The sequence below is a fragment of the Microplitis demolitor genome, chromosome 3, assembly GCF_026212275.2.
Source record: "Microplitis demolitor isolate Queensland-Clemson2020A chromosome 3, iyMicDemo2.1a, whole genome shotgun sequence".
In the NCBI taxonomy this organism is placed as follows: Eukaryota; Metazoa; Arthropoda; class Insecta; order Hymenoptera; family Braconidae; genus Microplitis; species Microplitis demolitor.
In genome coordinates, this window is record NC_068547.1 from 4,147,026 (window position 1) to 4,164,609 (window position 17,584).

Genomic DNA, 17,584 nt, shown 5'->3' on the forward strand with positions numbered 1-17,584 from the left:
TGAAATTTAACACCGAAAATTTTAAGACCTAAACCGGCTGTACTTAACCCGGTTTTTGTTACCGTGTATTAATCATAAAAATTATCGATAATAAATACTTCAGTGATCACATAAATATGTTTGATAAAGTATTTTTCAGTACTAAAAAAAATACATAAACCTTCCAACGAATAAAAATAAGCGATCTAACATTTTTTCATTTCTCATAAAAGTTCTTTTAGAGGCCGCTATAAGTGGAGTCATGTCAGCATAATAAAAACATTTTTGCAAGTCGAAAATAATAACCTCTGTTGAGACAAAAAATTTAAAACTGAGTGTTAATATTAATATTATTTCAGAAAAGATTTCATATGGTTATTCATATATATGCATTGTTGATATTACAATAAAAATAGCATAAAACAAAATTTAAAAAAAATACTAATTGCTTAATAATGTTTTATCCATGTTATTATTCTTTTTATTTTTTTCACTTCGAATTTTAATTTTTCAAACATTAAATTTTTTTTTTTTTCAATTAACTGAAATAAATTCACTCTAATCAATATAAGACCTCTTTCTATATATATGTATATATATATATATAAATATATATATATAAAGTTATTAGTAATGAACTTTATGCCACCACTCTCCTTAATTTGACAAACAGAATGTTGCCTGGTTAACGTCAACGTAACTGTGATAATTACTAAATAACGTTGTCTCTTCTCTGGTTATATAAAATAAAAAATTTCAATTAGTTTAGTAGTATAACCATGAGTAGCAATTTATAAATTAGGAAACAAATGCTTATATTTTATAAAATACGCTCGTTGTCACGAATACGAATTTATATTATCTCTCAGTTGTTTTCGACTGAATATTTTATGATTTAAATATTAAATTATTTTTCTAGAAATAATACCGCTTTGTTATTTAATATAATAATCTCGAGCTGTTAAATCAATTTGTTGTTACTGCGAAGAAAATAAAAATTTCTTGGCTCGAATTTTCGATTCCAACCCTGGTTAAAAATACTGTTTGAAAATAATTTAGAAGCGGAAACTCCATGCAAACTGTATATCTATACATACAAACAAAAGAATTAAAATTATTGAAAAGAATTCGAATTTTTTTTAATTATTTTCAATCAATATTTTTAAACAGATAATTCATAACCCTGATTAAACAACTGGATTCGATCGAATTAAACAGAATTAAATTTTTAATTCAGATAAATTCTGTTAATTCGGCAGGAAAACCAGAATTGTTCCAAATTAAGACGAATTTAAATAATTCTATTCGGTTTAATTCTGATTAACTCGAAAATAATTCTCCAATTTCTGGTTCTAAATTCGAATTAAAACGAATTTGAAATTTTTAAATCGGTTTCATTCTGTTTAATTCAAATTCAAGTTTCCAATTCAGTTGAATTCTGTTTTGCAGAATTCGACAGAATAATAGAATTAAAATTTTGAATTCGGTTGAATTCAGTTGTTTAATCAGGGAATACAAAAAGTTTCTTAGGGCGCGTAAACATTTTTTTGGGAGAAGTAAAATTTTTTTGCACCAAGAAATCTTTTTTTTCTGTGTATGATTTAAATTTAATTTTTTGAAATTTATAAATGAATTATTTTGTAAAATGTAAATTTTTTTTCCGTTCTTTTATTTTTTTTTTTTTTTTTTTTTTTTTTTTCACAACATATTTCACAACATAAAACAAAATTTTTAATTTTGGGAAAAATTTTAAGTTATTTTTTGTTCATATTAATTATTATCTTTATTATCAATAACCTTTGTATCGATTTAATAATAAAATAAATAAAAAAAAAAAAAAACATGAAATAAAACATAAATATTAGCATTTTCCACTAAAAATGAAAACGTATCACAAAATACTGTTTTCACTAAAAATTAATCGACGAATAATAATTAATAAAATCTAAAAAACATGTAATTATTTCGCTACGCTAACCCTCAAAACATCGAACAAAATATTTTTCTCTATAATTAATTTCTTTCATAAATTTAAATTGAAAAGAACTCGATAATTATTGAACTCTTTTAATATTTTTTCTTCAATAAAAAATAAGTTTCTATTTATAATTACTATTTAACTTTAATATTTTTTTTCCAATAAATAATTAATAAAACTTTAAATCTCGAGCAATTAAAAATATTTCTGAAGAAAGAGTTTGTTAAGAAATCAGAAAAAATTTTATGATTCAATAAAACGTAGAATTTTTTTTATTTAAACAAACTAAGAATTGAGTTTTTTGACATTTCCACTACATTGGTGACTCGTCCCAGCAAAATAAAAATACACATACACACATGTATATATGTATGTAGAAAGAGAAGAATATTAGAAACAATGAAGCGGCATTTCACACTAAGCTCTTGTATTTCTATACAAAGTCTAGTATATATACGTATGTATGTATATATGAAGAAAAGTCTAATATCTTTTGACTTGTTGTATCTATTTTGAATGTATTAGTAATTTTAGTTATATATATTTATATAAGTATTGGTGAACGTAAAATATACAGAAAACAATCCAAGTTTCATTGTATGTCGAATACATCGACGGCAAATGACATTCCTGAGTAGAATCTGGAACTATGTTACTGTAACTATATATATGTACTATATATATTATATATATATATATATATATACATATATAAACGAAAGCTGTGGGGAGAGGAAGAATGTGTTCCGAGTTAAACTGAAAACTTACATAGGAAAAGGTATATAAAAAAAATGAGAAAATCTCAAGAATATGAGATAAAAGACATGATAAGAAATAAAGGAAATGAACGCGGGATAAGGGAGGAAATTAAATGAGTTCTCGAGAGTTGTAACAGAATAGAAGAATAAGTTTTTTAAGTGCTTCTCGTGATTTTTTGCGTTTTACTACATGAACGTTAATTCGCCACGGTTTTATAATTAATGGTCTTGGCTTAAAACGTTCTTTCTCGATGTTATCCCTCTTTTAACTCTTATTTTTCAACACTCTTAACTATAAAAAATGAGATATCATCTGCGGAATTTTTTTAGATTCAAATGATTTATGGTCGGAGTTAAGGAACAATAATTTTTTTAGTGTGATTAATTGACATCGTTCAAAATACATTTTAGATTGGATTTGACTGGTACTTTTAAATAATAACTATTTATTTATTTATTTCGTTTTTTGTTGAAATCAAATTTTAAGCGTGCAAACTTACTATGATACTCGTTAATTAGTTTTTTTAGTAAGTTAACACACTGAGAGACAACTTTATTCACGACAAGTACAAAGGCGTATTTGGATGCTCGAAGAAATACATGCTGTATATAAATAAATTTTGTTTCATACAACTACAAATTTAATTAAATACAAATAAATTTAATTTCTTCTAAATAACAGATTTATCGCAGCTAAAATTTGATTCATACCCAAATAACTCATGTTTGAGCAAGATTCTGGCGCCAGTGCCTTGAGCATAACCACTAGTCACTAGTGTCTTTTTCTACGCATGGGTCTTGCGCAAGATCATGTAGCAAGAAATCGTCATCAAGACTTGTGCATGACTTGTTCAAGACATTGTACACATGGATATTGAAGATATCTTAGATACGGTGCAGTTTAAAAGTTTCTGGCGCATTTCTTGCACCAGTAACTTACGCATGGTTTGCTAAAGATCTGCTCAAGGCTCAAGTCAATTTTAAGCCGTGCGCAGATCTTGAGCAAGCCATGCGCAACTATTTCCAACCATAGTCTTCCTTCAGAATTGAGTTATAGTCTTACACAAATTTCTTGTGCAAGGCTTGCACTAGACTTGCTATTGAAATCTAGCCACAAGTATCTGCAGCAAGAAACAGGTAGGAAAAGACACTAACGTCTATCGAACTTGAGACCAGGCTTGCTCAAGTCTTGAACAAGATTGTTTTATGGGCACTTAATAAAATCTTATTTGCATTCAGTAATATTTTATAAATATTAAATACAATTATATTAAGTGCAGATATTCGTTTGCTAGATTTTATAAAAGTGTCACTGTAGTCATGGTCATAATTACATTTCATTCAATTTGTAGTTTATAAGTGATATGAATGACCTCTCAAAAAAGTTATTTCTTAAAAAATAAAATTTGCGTAATAAAATGAAAGATTTAGTGATCGCCTACGGCTCGGCAGCCAACCACCCTAGTCTAAAATCATTTTGCTTCATCCCTTGTCACACAATATATTATTTTATATAAAATCTGAAAACTATTAGTTGATATTCATATACATATAAGAAAAGTGTCGATAAAACTTTTCGATTGCAACAATAACTATTCAATCGAATAATCTGACAAAACAAATGTAAAAAAAATTTCGTTTACCGACTTGAAACTCGGCAAAATAATCATATAATTTATATTAGACTTGGAAATGTGGAAAGAAAGTTTAATATGATAAAAAACATATTTATAATGAGATTATTCAAATACGCAACAGTTTTGTTATTTTCAAAAAGTTTTTGTTAAAAAAAAAAAAAAGTTGAACTCGTAACAAATATATGCAAACAATCTATTATTTGTAAATTAAATTTTTTTTAGAAAACTAACTTAGAACAAAAGTTTTATGAGTTTTGTGAATAAACTAATTATTTGCTTACTCGTTCTGTTTATAGTAAAAAAAAAAACCTCGCTCATACTTTTTGTATTTTTAATTAATATATTATTATTTACGGAAAAATAAAATGTAACTACCAAGGCAAGTTTAAAATGAAAAAAAATTAGATAAACATTTTTAATTAAAAAAATAACAAACAAAAACAGGTACAGAAGAGTCACTTAAAAGTTCGTTACCACGCTGGAGTTACAACGTTTAATTAAATAAATAAGCTGGCTTATCACTGGACTTATTTCAAGTAACAGTGGATCGTCAATTAAAGTTTCAGGAGCGTCCAGGATGCCCCAGGGGAGTATTCACTGGCAAGGGACTGAAAGGAGAGCCTGCGGTCCTGGTGCGCAGTGGAATGTTCAGGTAAATTAAGTCTGGCTTTTACATACTTATAAAACTAGTCATCTTTTCCCATCTCTGCCACAGCCAGGAACACGATATACTGCTCCATCCATCTCTATATCTCCCTATGCTTCCATCGGCTCATGTAATTAATTAGATTTATTTTCAACCATCCAGCCACCGCATACTCTGCCAAAAGCTCTTAATGCACTTTTTTATTTAATGCTTCAAATACTTCAATTTTGCTAATGATACCTTTTACTCTCTTTAATTAATTTTTTTATTTTATCTAACTACTGAAGTTCGATTTAATGAGACAAAGTTAAGTCATCAAAGTTTCATAGGCTTCATAATAACCCTTTGAACCAATTTTAAGTATTTTATTATTTCATTAAATTAATATTCGAGTTAAAAGAGCAGGGGAGAGTAGGGTCAATTGAACCATGGGGCAATTGAACCAGTAAGCTTAAAAAATCGAAAAAAATAGACAAATGAGTCGTCCTCTTGGAATTATATTTTAATACACTAAACCTTAGTCTGACCAAAATTTCGAACCAATATGATGATTTAATTTTAAAAAATTCAAGTTTTTGTGTTTTTAGGCATCTGAACTTTGTTTTTCAGCTCTTGACTTTGTTTAATAATTTTTTAATTTTCACATGTAATCTTAAAATTTTTTTTGTAATACCTTCTTACATATATTAGTCATAAATTTCTAACTTTACTTCTAGTAAAATAGTTCTTGAATTTTTTTTTTTCAAATTAATTACTTCAATAAAATCATAAGGGGTCAATTGAACCAGTACTCTCGGGGACGGTTAAACCACACGAATCACACTGTGAGCATCAGATATGCGCGCGCATCTTGACAGAATGTGAAAACAAGCGAAACTAACCAAGAAAAAAAATAATTATACTGACAGAAGTTTTAAAAGAGATTGTTATAACATATAATGTTATATAAAATAATCAATATTATTAGAAGTGTTGTAATTTTAATTTTAGTTACACGGTGAAAAATTTCCAACAAATTTTACTATGGGTGCATTGTAACACCAAACTATAAGAAAACTGGTACAAAATTTACTAGGGTCCCATAGTAAACCATATGCGCATAGGTCCCAATCGTGTCGTCTGCGCATGCGTTTACTACAGACACTTGTAAATTTTGTACTAGTTTTCTTATGGTCCGGTGTTACAATGCACCCATAGTAAAATTTAATGGTAATTTTCAGTGTAGAAATCCTGATTCAAAAATCTGATTCGGAATAATTCAAACACAATCCAAAACAATTAAAAGTTGGCAAAATTGACTATATATAAAATGTAATTATACTTTTAATCGCATTTTTCTATATAGATTAGAGTAAATCAATCTAGAAACACATTCATCACATCAGAATTTACTGTTGTTATGAATGCCCAACTCAAATGAATTAGTTTCGCTTTATAAATAAAAGAATCAATTTAACGAGAGTGCTTTGTGCTGCTTTGGCTTTTCAACAGCAAAGCACACTCGAAGCTTTGGTATTCGAGATGTGCGCTAATAATATTCAGTGATGAACGATAATAAAAGTTATTTAAATCAAGTTAAAATTAATTAGGTTGTACGTGGTAAAGTGACCACAAGATGTCTGTGGCACGCTTGTAGAGCTTTGGGAATTGGATTACTGCTGATGCTTTTAGGAGCTTGTATGGCAACTATCGGTGAGTGTTTCTATAACTATGAAAATATATAGGTATATATATATATATTCATAATTTGTTACAGTCACACACATACACATATATATGATATATAGGTACAAAGAGAATATTAATTTTAGTCAGTGTAATCAGGATACAGTACATTAACTCGATGTATACTATTATATAGATATATATCAGTGACACATTTATTCCAGGCTACTACGCAGATCAGTTATCCGTAGCGCAAGAGATTAGAGGTAACATGACGGTAAGAGTGAAGAATGAATCAAGAGGGTTTCATCTCAATAATCTCAGTTACGCTGGACCTATTGTTATGGGAGTTGGTGGTAAATTTTTTTCTTTATTCGATTTTTCACTATGAAAATAAATTTTTAATACTATTCAAGTTTTAAAAATACTCTTTTGAACTATTTATACTATGAAAAGATGTTGAAGCAGTATTCTACTTTGAGCGCTCGAAAAAAAGACTATTTTTTATGAATTTTTAATGCGATTATGAATAAAGATATACATGTAGGGTTTATTAGGCTTAATAAATACACTATTGAAATACATTTTAAAAAATTATGGGGTTTATAGACTTTTAACATACAAAAACATCATTCGAATACAACACCTTGATTAGTGGGTGGGTCAGCACTTGGTTTTAAAATTTTGAACCTCCCAAAAATTTAAAAAAAAAATTTTTTGCAATTCAGAGTTTGTAAGGGATTAATATAATACAAAATAAAGTATTAGGCGTAAAATGGAATACTTTAAAGGTTTTAAAAAATAAATCATAAGTCACTAAAAATTTTTAATTTTTTTGTTCCTTTTATTGTTTTGGATAAATATATATACATATGAAATGTAAGATATTTATTTAGTACTTGATAAGTATATTTGATATATATTAACATGTATGTGATGAGTAATTGATTGTCTCACTACTATTTAAGATTAATTTAGTAGATTAGATAAAATGTACGTGAGAGTAATTAAAGCGATTGAAATTGCTTATAACTAATTTGTATTGCATATCGGAAAATTCATTATCGAAATATTTAATCTCGGGTAAAGTCTATCGATTTATCTTAATTGGTGCCGGTATTGAAACGTATTTAATTACTTAAATTTAACTAAAAGTAGTTTTAAAATCAGAAAGACACCCTCGCTTATTGTGAAATACAAATACTGATTAAAATCTCTGCAATATTTTAATGACATTATTCATTAAATTTTGCGCATTTTACACAGATTTTATTTTATACAAAATATTTAATTGCTGCGATCTACATCTTGAATTTCAGTTACTATAAATAGAAAAAGTTTACTTTATTAACATAGAAAATTTTCTTAGAGAGAGTAAAAATTTTTTGCGTCAAGAAATCCTTTTTTTCCTCGTACGTACCTGCACTACTCACAAGCCTCCAAATAGGTAATCGAGTATCGTGAATCATAATATTGTATTGTACTGTCAGGATATTTTTTTTTTCTTGGACAAAAGAAATTACGATTTCCGATAGGAATAGTTACGCAGATTTTTACACTTTGACGATTCGTTTTTTACTGTATAATATAAAAGAATGATAAACTTTTATATTTAGAGATAAAAATAGTTTCTTAGATAAGATAGGAGTTATCCGGGTAAAAAAATTAATTTAAATTTGATTTGTTTGGCTTAAATTTGAATCGCCTAAATCAAAACCTTGTGAAATTCGACTATTTTGACTTAAATGGATAGAAAGTAGGTCGTTAGCTAAAAGCAAGTAAAAAATGTTTAACAGACACACTTGATTTTGAATTGTTTTTGGTTAACTTGACGTACTTAGTATCTGTTTAAGTTAAAAATAATTAAATGTTAATAATTTTTTTAACCTAAGCATCGCCAGTTCGTTTTATTTCTCTTCAGTGGGTGAAATTGAATTTCTCAATTTTCACAATTTGATTATTTGTCTCTTTCATCTTTGATCAATGTAGATTTACAAAGATTAGCATAAAGTAGAATAATACTAGAACTATTATAAATAAAAGTTGAGTGAAGAATTGAGACACCGTAAATCTAATTTAATTTTTTTCCGCGTTGTCGGTATCTATTGTGCCAGAGGGCTTACGGTGGAGAAATAAAGTTTTCAAAGAAAATATATAATATATTTATAAAACTAATAATAATACGGTCAATTTAAAACTTTATTGTGGTGATGATGACATCAGTTTGCTAAATGAACATAAAATTCTTCTTCAAAAAATTATTCGATTTGTAACCGTCAGTATTCTATTTTGACATCAATTGGTCTTCTCGATTCATGTGAATTAAAACGGACGTATTTTTTAAATTATATATGTAGTAAATATACATGTGTATATATAATGATTCTGGAGGCATGCTTTCAATGAAAATTGAATCATAAGCTTGAGTCGGTCTGGATCTATATAGTTTTGTACACTATGACTTAACTCGGCCATGCTGCCTATTGGTCTGTACTATTCATTTTAGTATAACTTTGATACCAGTAGAGGCTTTATCTGTTATATTTTGCAGTTAATTTTTTTTCACTTTGACTAAATAATTAAATTTATATTTTATATCAACAAAAAATATAAGTAAATAAATATTTTATAATGTTTACGTTTTTGAGTGAAAATAAATATCAATATATAAGCCAAAAGTATATGTACGATTTCATAAAAAATTCGTAGTACACATTGACCACTCGGGGTTCGAACCAAAGCGTCGGGTGCAATGTTTTGTTATTTTTTTATATATACATATATTTTTTTTTAAACAGTTCGTACTTATTTTGAATAATAAAAATTTGTTTAAATAAATTTTTTAACATATTTTATTTTTTGTAATTTTTAAAAATAAGTTAGTTATATATTAATATAGATTTTTTTTTGAAGACATATTTTATAATAAATAGTGGGTTTGAGCTTAATTTTCTCAGAATTTATTTAATCGAATGATCTAAAATTTACAGAAAAATTGGCGGCTGACAAACTCTATCGACTGGCATATAAAAAATATTTTTTGAATTTGAATCTAGTGCAGCTATTTGAGTGACAGTGTTTTTATTCTGTAACAACTTGACGAACCTAAGACTTACATTATTAAATTTATTTAAATAGTTGTAATAATTAAATATTAGTATGCCATCACAATCCCCAAGTTATCTCATATAAATTCCACTATGTGTTGAACGTGAAATCTTATCACAATTTAGATCTTTTCAATATTATTTTAAAAACGTATTTTAAGTACTATTCTATTTAAAAAGTCAATTTTGCTTTTTTATAGAGGAGATGGGGGAGGGGGTCGCAATCTATTATCAAATCAAATGGTTAGAGGACTATCAAAAAGTATAAATAATAGCGTTACCTACTTTATAGATGGCCTCTTACAGATTATTTGAAAAAATATCTTTACTAATTATTATCTCACTACATTGTAAAGATTTTTGAAATAAACGCGGATTAAATCTGAAGTAGATATCTTTTTTATTTAGTCCTTTCGAAGTGAGTTAACTTCAACATTGAAAAATCGGATTGGAGTGAATCTGGGCTGAAATAAAATCTACTTCCTTTAAAAAAAAAAATAGACATGTGCAGAAGTATTTTTACTAGAGTTAAACAACGACGATTTTAAAATACAAATAAATAAATATATAATCAAAATATAAATATATATATAATAATTAATTAATCTCAGTTAAATAATTAAAATTCATTAAAACAATATTAATAAATGTAATTAAAATAATAAAAGTCATATTTATACGTCGTAATAGTTGATAAAAAAAAAATAAAGAAAACTCATTTAATTTTAATATAATTACTATTTAATTATTATATATTGTTATTATTGTCTATTGAATTTATTATTATCATTTTTAATGAACTATTATCAGTGTATAGAATGATATAAATTACATTGTCTGTGCAGCAGTACAGCATGATGAATATGTAAATGTATGTATAAATAATAATAGAGCATTATGTACAGTCTTTTGTCGATAAAATCAATAGCATAAATCGACAGGCAGAGAGACAGTTATCTAAAACAAAAAAACATCAAATATAAAAAGCGAAGATGAAAATGCAACTGGGACGCGTTGAATAATCGATTTTCTACCGTCTCTCTTTGGATTTAATTCAACAGATAGTATGCGATGTAACGCGTACTCAAATTCATAACTCTGCTTTTTTATTGTTAATAAATACAAAACCAAGTTCATCTTTGCATTAATTACGCGATGGCTTATTGTAGATAATAAAAAATTTACATATCGAAAAAAAAAAAAAAAAAAAAAAAGTTTGCCCCCAGAGAGATTTGAACTCTCGACCCCTGGTTTACAAGACCAGTGCTCTAACCCCTGAGCTATGGAGGCTGACATGGAATTAGAGGCGAAAAAAAAGTCTTATAAGCCTCGACTACATTTTTTGACAAAAAAAAATAATATTTTCAAAATTATTTTAGTGAGAAATTTAAAAAAATTTTTTTTTTTGTTTCATTATAAAAGTAATATCTTTTACTATATTTTTTTTGTGAATAAATACAATCTAGCTGCTGTGGGCAATTAAATAAAATGAAATTTTTATTGTTAATTTAATTGATTTTTAAATAATTTTAATTAACAAAGGAAAATTTTAAATACTTATTATTAATTATGAATATTTTCAACCCATTAGGTTTTATAGTAGTGGCAGCATGTGTGATGACCTTTGAAGCTCGTGATAGCGCAGCAAAAGTTGTGCCGGCGCGATATCGCTTCAATCAAAGTTCCTCATCAATAAAATATTCACGGAACCCACGACCACGTCGTTCAACGTCATGTCAAACGACGCGTTGGGATCATCAATTAGGTTTATTTCGCGTGAATCGCAGCCCAAGTCCAAGTGCCCATGAGATAGCGCGTAAACAATTGACAGCGGAATTTATGCGGTTCTCAAGAAATCTTTACGACAAGGGATCGCCAACTCACCCGCTGAAAAAAAGTCCAAGTGCACCGTCTTTGGTGATGAAGAAATCACCTTCTAAAAGAAAAGCCTCTAAGTTTTCTGGTTGTGCGCTTTTAAATCCGGAATTACTTCAAAGACACGCTTTGTCAGTTGACAATCCACAATACAGCCCTCCACGAGTCAGCAGAGAGAGTCTCGAGCACAATAAAATGAATGGCAGTCAAGTTTCAATGGCTATGGATCTTTACATCCCTAACAAAGGACCTGTTACGCTCAAAGTTAAAGACAGATCAGATACTGCTAGACGACATCAGTTATTACGGCAAACTAAAATTGAGGATCTCGATGAAGAAGAAGCCAAGCGAATTCTCGCAAGAAGAAAACAACATTCTGGTAATTTTTATATCACTTAATCTATAGATTATATATATATTTATATATAGATTCCTAATTCCTTATTAAAAGAAACGATTTAAAAGGATTAGGAAAAAAAATTTTAAATACTTTTTAATGTTTTTGAAAACTTTTGAATCAATCTTCTTATGGGTTTTTAACATTGCAAATCGTTTCGAATCGTTTCTTTTAATCACGGATGAAAAAAATGAAATATTAAAATGATAAGGTATTAAAATAACAAAAAATACAAAAATTCTTTAAAGATATACATTTTTAAAGCACATTTGAAACAAACCTTTAAATAAAGTAAATAGTCTGCTCTAGCTGCTGTACTAAGTATAAAATATTCATGTATACTTATTAAATATATAAAATTCAAGATGACATATTTGTTTTGAGTATGATGAAAGTTATAATTGCAGTTTGTGATGCAAGAGTACAGTTGTTATTGACATAAATGTATACAAACAAGACATTAAATATTAAACTAACGCAAAGTAACTCATATAATAATTAATATTGCAGATTCAATAGCTTACCCGCTGGGTGCATGCACGAAATTACCCGTGGACCTGATTATGTCACGTAAAAGAGCCTCGATAGATGTGCGATTAACCGACGAGCATGGAACAACTGGCTTACTAAGTCGTGGCAACACTTCGCCCCGGGACTTTCGAAAGTCATCCTCGTCTAACTTTCGAAATATGTCCTTTGACAGGACGAGTGGAAGCGAACGCCGTCCCGATCGGACATTACGAAAATCTAGTCTCGATTTTAGAAAAAGTCCTGATTTTCGGAGATTTGATGTTAGGTTTGTTTCAAATAATATTTACTTGTTAAAATATACAGGAAAAAAATTCCAGTTAAATTTATGATGCTAATATCATAATTTTCCCTATTGATCATTGTAGTGGTAGCATATAATTTATATTATATACAGTACCATATATTTTCTGTTATATTTAAGCATATGTTTTATTCGGTGTATGTGTATGTATATGGGTATATTATATATTCGCTTCAAATTAACTAATTTTGAAAATTTTATCTGCAATTTAAAGAGTATATTAAAATTTAGATCTAATTTAATGGGAGTGACTCATACGAATAAGAAACTTTTTTTTTCCATACACAATATAAATATATGTATTTATATATGATCAGAATATATTTTTCGTATGTGATAGAAATATATATTTGTATGTATGACAAAAATATAGTTTTTGTATATGATTGACATATATGTTTTTTTTTTTATTTTATTTATCTATTTATTTACCAGGTTATAACATATATGCATATATACATACATACATATACCTATAGAGATGCTTAGGCATCTGTGCATAGGCCTGGTAGTACTATTTCCTATAGTATATAAACATTTTTATCTGTACATAACTTGAATCCAGTCATCTCAAAAATATGCTAAACATATGCGGACATGTATATGATGAATATTATATTTTTTAATATAAAAAAAAATATATCAGAAAATATAGTTAAATTCGCCACATATATTTTCTGATATTTATCATATATTTTGACCATATATGTTAATTTCATACGGGGGACTATACCTTTAAAATCATAATTGTTACAATAGAGCATTGTAAAATTTATTTAAGAAATAATACTTCGGACAAATAACACAAAGTTTCAAGCTCTTTAGTATAAGTTACGATGCTTACATTGTAATTTTAAAAATAATTTTTAATTGAAGCAGCCTTTGTTGAAATTACGATGTTAAGTAGTAAAAAAATATAACCTATAAATATAGTAAATTTCAAAATAAGACATGAAAATTAATATTAATGAAAGTATAGTTCACGATTACAATGTTCATACCGTAAATTTTACTCGAATTTTGTTCCGTGGAAACAACTTTGCTTATAATTTTTTAAATTAGTAATTATCATTAATAATTTTTCTTTTTTTTTTTTTTTTAAGACATTTTATTGAAGAACTTGATCAACGAGAAAGATCAAATACAACAGACAGTATTCGACAGCGACAAAAATTATATCATTCAAGATCCGATGATAATAGACGTACATCATTCGATCGAAATCGCCGTGATTCACAAATCAGCCGTCATTCATTAAATGTACCTATTGTCGTTGAAGGCTGTAGTCCAGAATACGAGCTCAAGTATTATGACACGAATTCTTTTGACAAAGACGAAATAGGTTCAACTGTTTCCGACAATAGTCATGGTACTGATGTCAAAGAAAATCAAGTAAGTGTCACCGTCTCTATTGAAGAGTATCCTAATGACGTTGATATGCCATTTACCCTCGTCGAGGAGCCCGAATTAGAAAATAATGCAGCAGAAAATAATAATAATAATAACAATAATAATAATGATAATAATAATAGTAACAGTAATAATAAAATCGCGAATATTTTTAATGAAGACGATGATACCATAAAATTCATCGACAAAAGTTGTGACGATGACAATGAAATTGTCCTTGATGTTGAAGAGTAAAAAAATAATTGATTAATTTTTATAACAATAAAAAAACTCAATTAATTATGAAATTAAGTATTTAATAATTTTTCTAATTATAAAATTTATAACTTGGAATTTAATTTTAATATGTAATAGTAGAGAATATTATCAACGGTTTAGCCCTTGGGGCCTTTGGCGAGGCAAAAAATTGACTCACTTTTGTGACCCATGACGATTTAACATTAAGGGGTTATTTTTCAATATACCCGAAATCGTATGAATTAACATCGTATCGTAACATTGAATTTTATCATGCAACCCGTTAACGAGTTAACGATTTATACATTTTGTCTGAGTACATTGCAAAGAGCGTTAGAGATATTATATAAAGAAACAAACAATGAAAATTACTTGCGAGAGGCATAATGTAATAGTGACACCTACCGAAGAGTAGTCAATTAGCCTTTCGAAACTCATTTTTAATATACAATAACTAGGAAATAACTAGGCTTTTTAACTCAAAAAATAACATGGTTTTAGTAGAAAGTTATCCTGTTTCACAAAATTAACCAATTTTGGCTACTCGGGTAGCGCTTTGATCGGTGTGGAAAAAAGATAACCTGACATCTACGATTTCGGGATAATGTAATTTTTAAATAACTGCATTGAAAAAAATAAATTCGTCAACGTAACGAATAACGGGACAATGAAAAATCGTTTTACTATAACAAAATCGAATAGCTTACAGTAACAAACAAGTTTGACGAAACAAAAAAAGTTCAATTTGTTTTTGTAAAGAGCATTTGTCGTCTTAGCAAATAACCTTCGTTGCAACAACAAATAATATTTTTTTACTAAAACAAATGATGCTTTGTTATCATAATAAATAATGACGAAAAATATTTCTTTCATTAATTTTAGAATGACTGTTTCGCTCCGGACAATCGTATTGTCGATAATTTCCTGTAAACACACTATTTAACCTCTTTGCACATATCCTGAAACCTGTTTACTATAATTTTGAAAAAATTCATTTTTTTACTCCAACAAAGCAATTTTTTTTTTGACATAGCAATTAGAAAATCTATATTACGACTGAAAATATTACCTGATAGTTTGGAAAAATTATATTTGTTATAAAAAATTAGTCTTGTTATTAATGTCGTTTCTCTCGGGTGAGAAAGATGTATTATGGTTCCAGTAAGAGAATAGACCTCGGAAATCGTCCCCACTACCGAACATTTATGAACTGCGCATGCGCACAAAAAAGTGGGAGAACATTTAACACATAAAACATCCAGAGTGGGAGTAAAAACCGACGACACACGAAGTCCATTCTCTTGTTGGGATGACAATATACTCGTTCTCGTTGATAATGTAACATAACCTTGAGAGAAAGAAGTTTTGTAATAATATTGTCAACGAGCTTGTACAAAGGAGCCGTATAATTAAAATCTAAATATTTAATAAATATATCGGTTATTATTTGATAATAATTATACTGATTAAATTGTCAATTTGAATAAAAAATTGTTAGTTAAAGCTGAAAACATTGTTTATAGTAAATAAGTTAAAGCCATTGATAAAAAAATGTCTTCACTTCTAAATGCCTTCTAATGTGGAAAAAAAAATTTATAAACGTTACTTATCTACTGTAAGACTTTCATGAATTGCGGTTTAGTAATATGACAATCACTAACCATCAATTATTAATCGTAAAAAAATATATTTATGTATTTTTCAAGTTTAAGGAGACCGTTAGTTTTTAAACCGTCATAACTGTCACATTCAAATTATAGTTACGAAATATACTATTAGAAGACTCATTTGCCTGTTTTAAGTTTGGTTGGCAGCATAATAAAAATTAGTTAACTTTTTATTCTCAGTTTTTTCCGTGTTGGTAAAAACTGCCAATGAAGAGTCGATTGCATAAAAAGTTGTTGAAAAAAATAATTCAATCAATGCATAAGGCGCCTAAACTAAAGAGCAAAATACAATTATAGGTTAGTGTTCCGACAAGTTTTTTACGATACAATGCACATGGTTCGTCAATGACAAAAAAAAATACGGCAGAAACATTTAATAATATATTTAAATAATTTTACAATTATACAACACTGTTGAAATAAAATTTAGTAATACTTTTTAATTTTTAATGTTTTTCCTTTCTTTTCTACTTATATTATTTCCAAAGGATTTTTATAAAAGGACTCTCGAGTCGTGACCTGAAAGTTTATACTAACGAACCGCTCATACGAATGCTGTTACAAATTAACTTTTTTTTCTACCAGAAAGAAAGTGAGTATATTTAATAGTCTATAAGAGTATAAAATTTTATAAACTTGCGGTCCCCTTGAATACAAAATTTTTTTTTTGCTTATATTATCAAATATTTTTAGACTTAAAAAGCGATGCTCAAATTACGATACGCTGACAATACATTTATTGCTCTAAGTTATTAATGCATTATGTTTTTTTAAAATGTGATTATTGTTATGATGTAATTGAAGAAGATAATTTTACGAAGCAAATATGATTGTCTATTAATTGTAAGGATTATTCTTTTAAAAAGAAAAATGTCGTTTATGTGATTTATTAAATTATTGTCTGTGACTACGAATTAAATTTTACCTTGACATTTTTTTTTGTACTCGAGGCCTACACTATAACAAGAAAAAGTCTTTATACTTTTGATAATTATAAATAAATCCATTTTTTAGATAGAGAGCATCGATAAGAATATTTTGTTATGAATTAAAAAATGCATTCCGGATTTTCAGGGTGTTTTTATTAGTAATCATAGTTAATTTTTTTTTTGTTATTTTATAAATACTCTGTAAACATGTCAATCTCGTGGCCTCTATTGTATAATAAATAACTAAACTTATAAATAAATGAATGAAAAAATAAAATAATAGTACAATCACTGAGACAAATGTTAACATGTAATGTAATATGTCTTAGTGATTAATAATTTATTGATGTAAATATATTTTTATACCCTTTGTGAAAAAATAAAACAAAAAAGTTGAATAAAATTATTACGTAACGTTAACAAAATATGTATCACTAAAAATGAATTAAGTATTGAATAGAGATGTG

General features: G+C 27.5%; 1 protein-coding gene and 1 non-coding gene across 2 annotated transcripts; one reads left to right on the forward strand and one right to left on the reverse strand.

Moving 5' to 3' along the window:
* Positions 1-4,929: 4,929 nt before the first annotated feature.
* Positions 4,930-15,451, forward strand: LOC103580750 (uncharacterized). The gene is made up of 7 exons (XM_053737798.1): positions 4,930-5,004; positions 6,588-6,690; positions 6,888-7,019; positions 11,362-12,024; positions 12,562-12,889; positions 13,978-14,266; positions 15,404-15,451. Exons 1-7 carry the CDS (start codon positions 4,930-4,932, stop codon positions 15,449-15,451), a joined length of 1,638 nt encoding a protein of 545 aa, XP_053593773.1.
* Trnat-ugu (transfer RNA threonine (anticodon UGU)) lies at positions 10,988-11,060 on the reverse strand. Its single transcript has one exon. It is a non-coding gene; the product is annotated as a tRNA-Thr (tRNA).
* Positions 15,452-17,584: the final 2,133 nt, after the last annotated feature.

Coding starts and splice junctions, on each gene's coding strand:
- LOC103580750 (XM_053737798.1), top strand. CDS start 4,930: ATGCCCCAGGGGAGTATTCACTGGCAAGGGACTGAAAGGAGAGCCTGC. Junction 6,691..6,887: donor AGCTTGTATGGCAACTATCG/GTGAGTGTTTCT, acceptor CATTTATTCCAG/GCTACTACGCAGATCAGTTA. Junction 14,267..15,403: donor CTGATGTCAAAGAAAATCAA/GTAAGTGTCACC, acceptor CATTAATTTTAG/AATGACTGTTTCGCTCCGGA.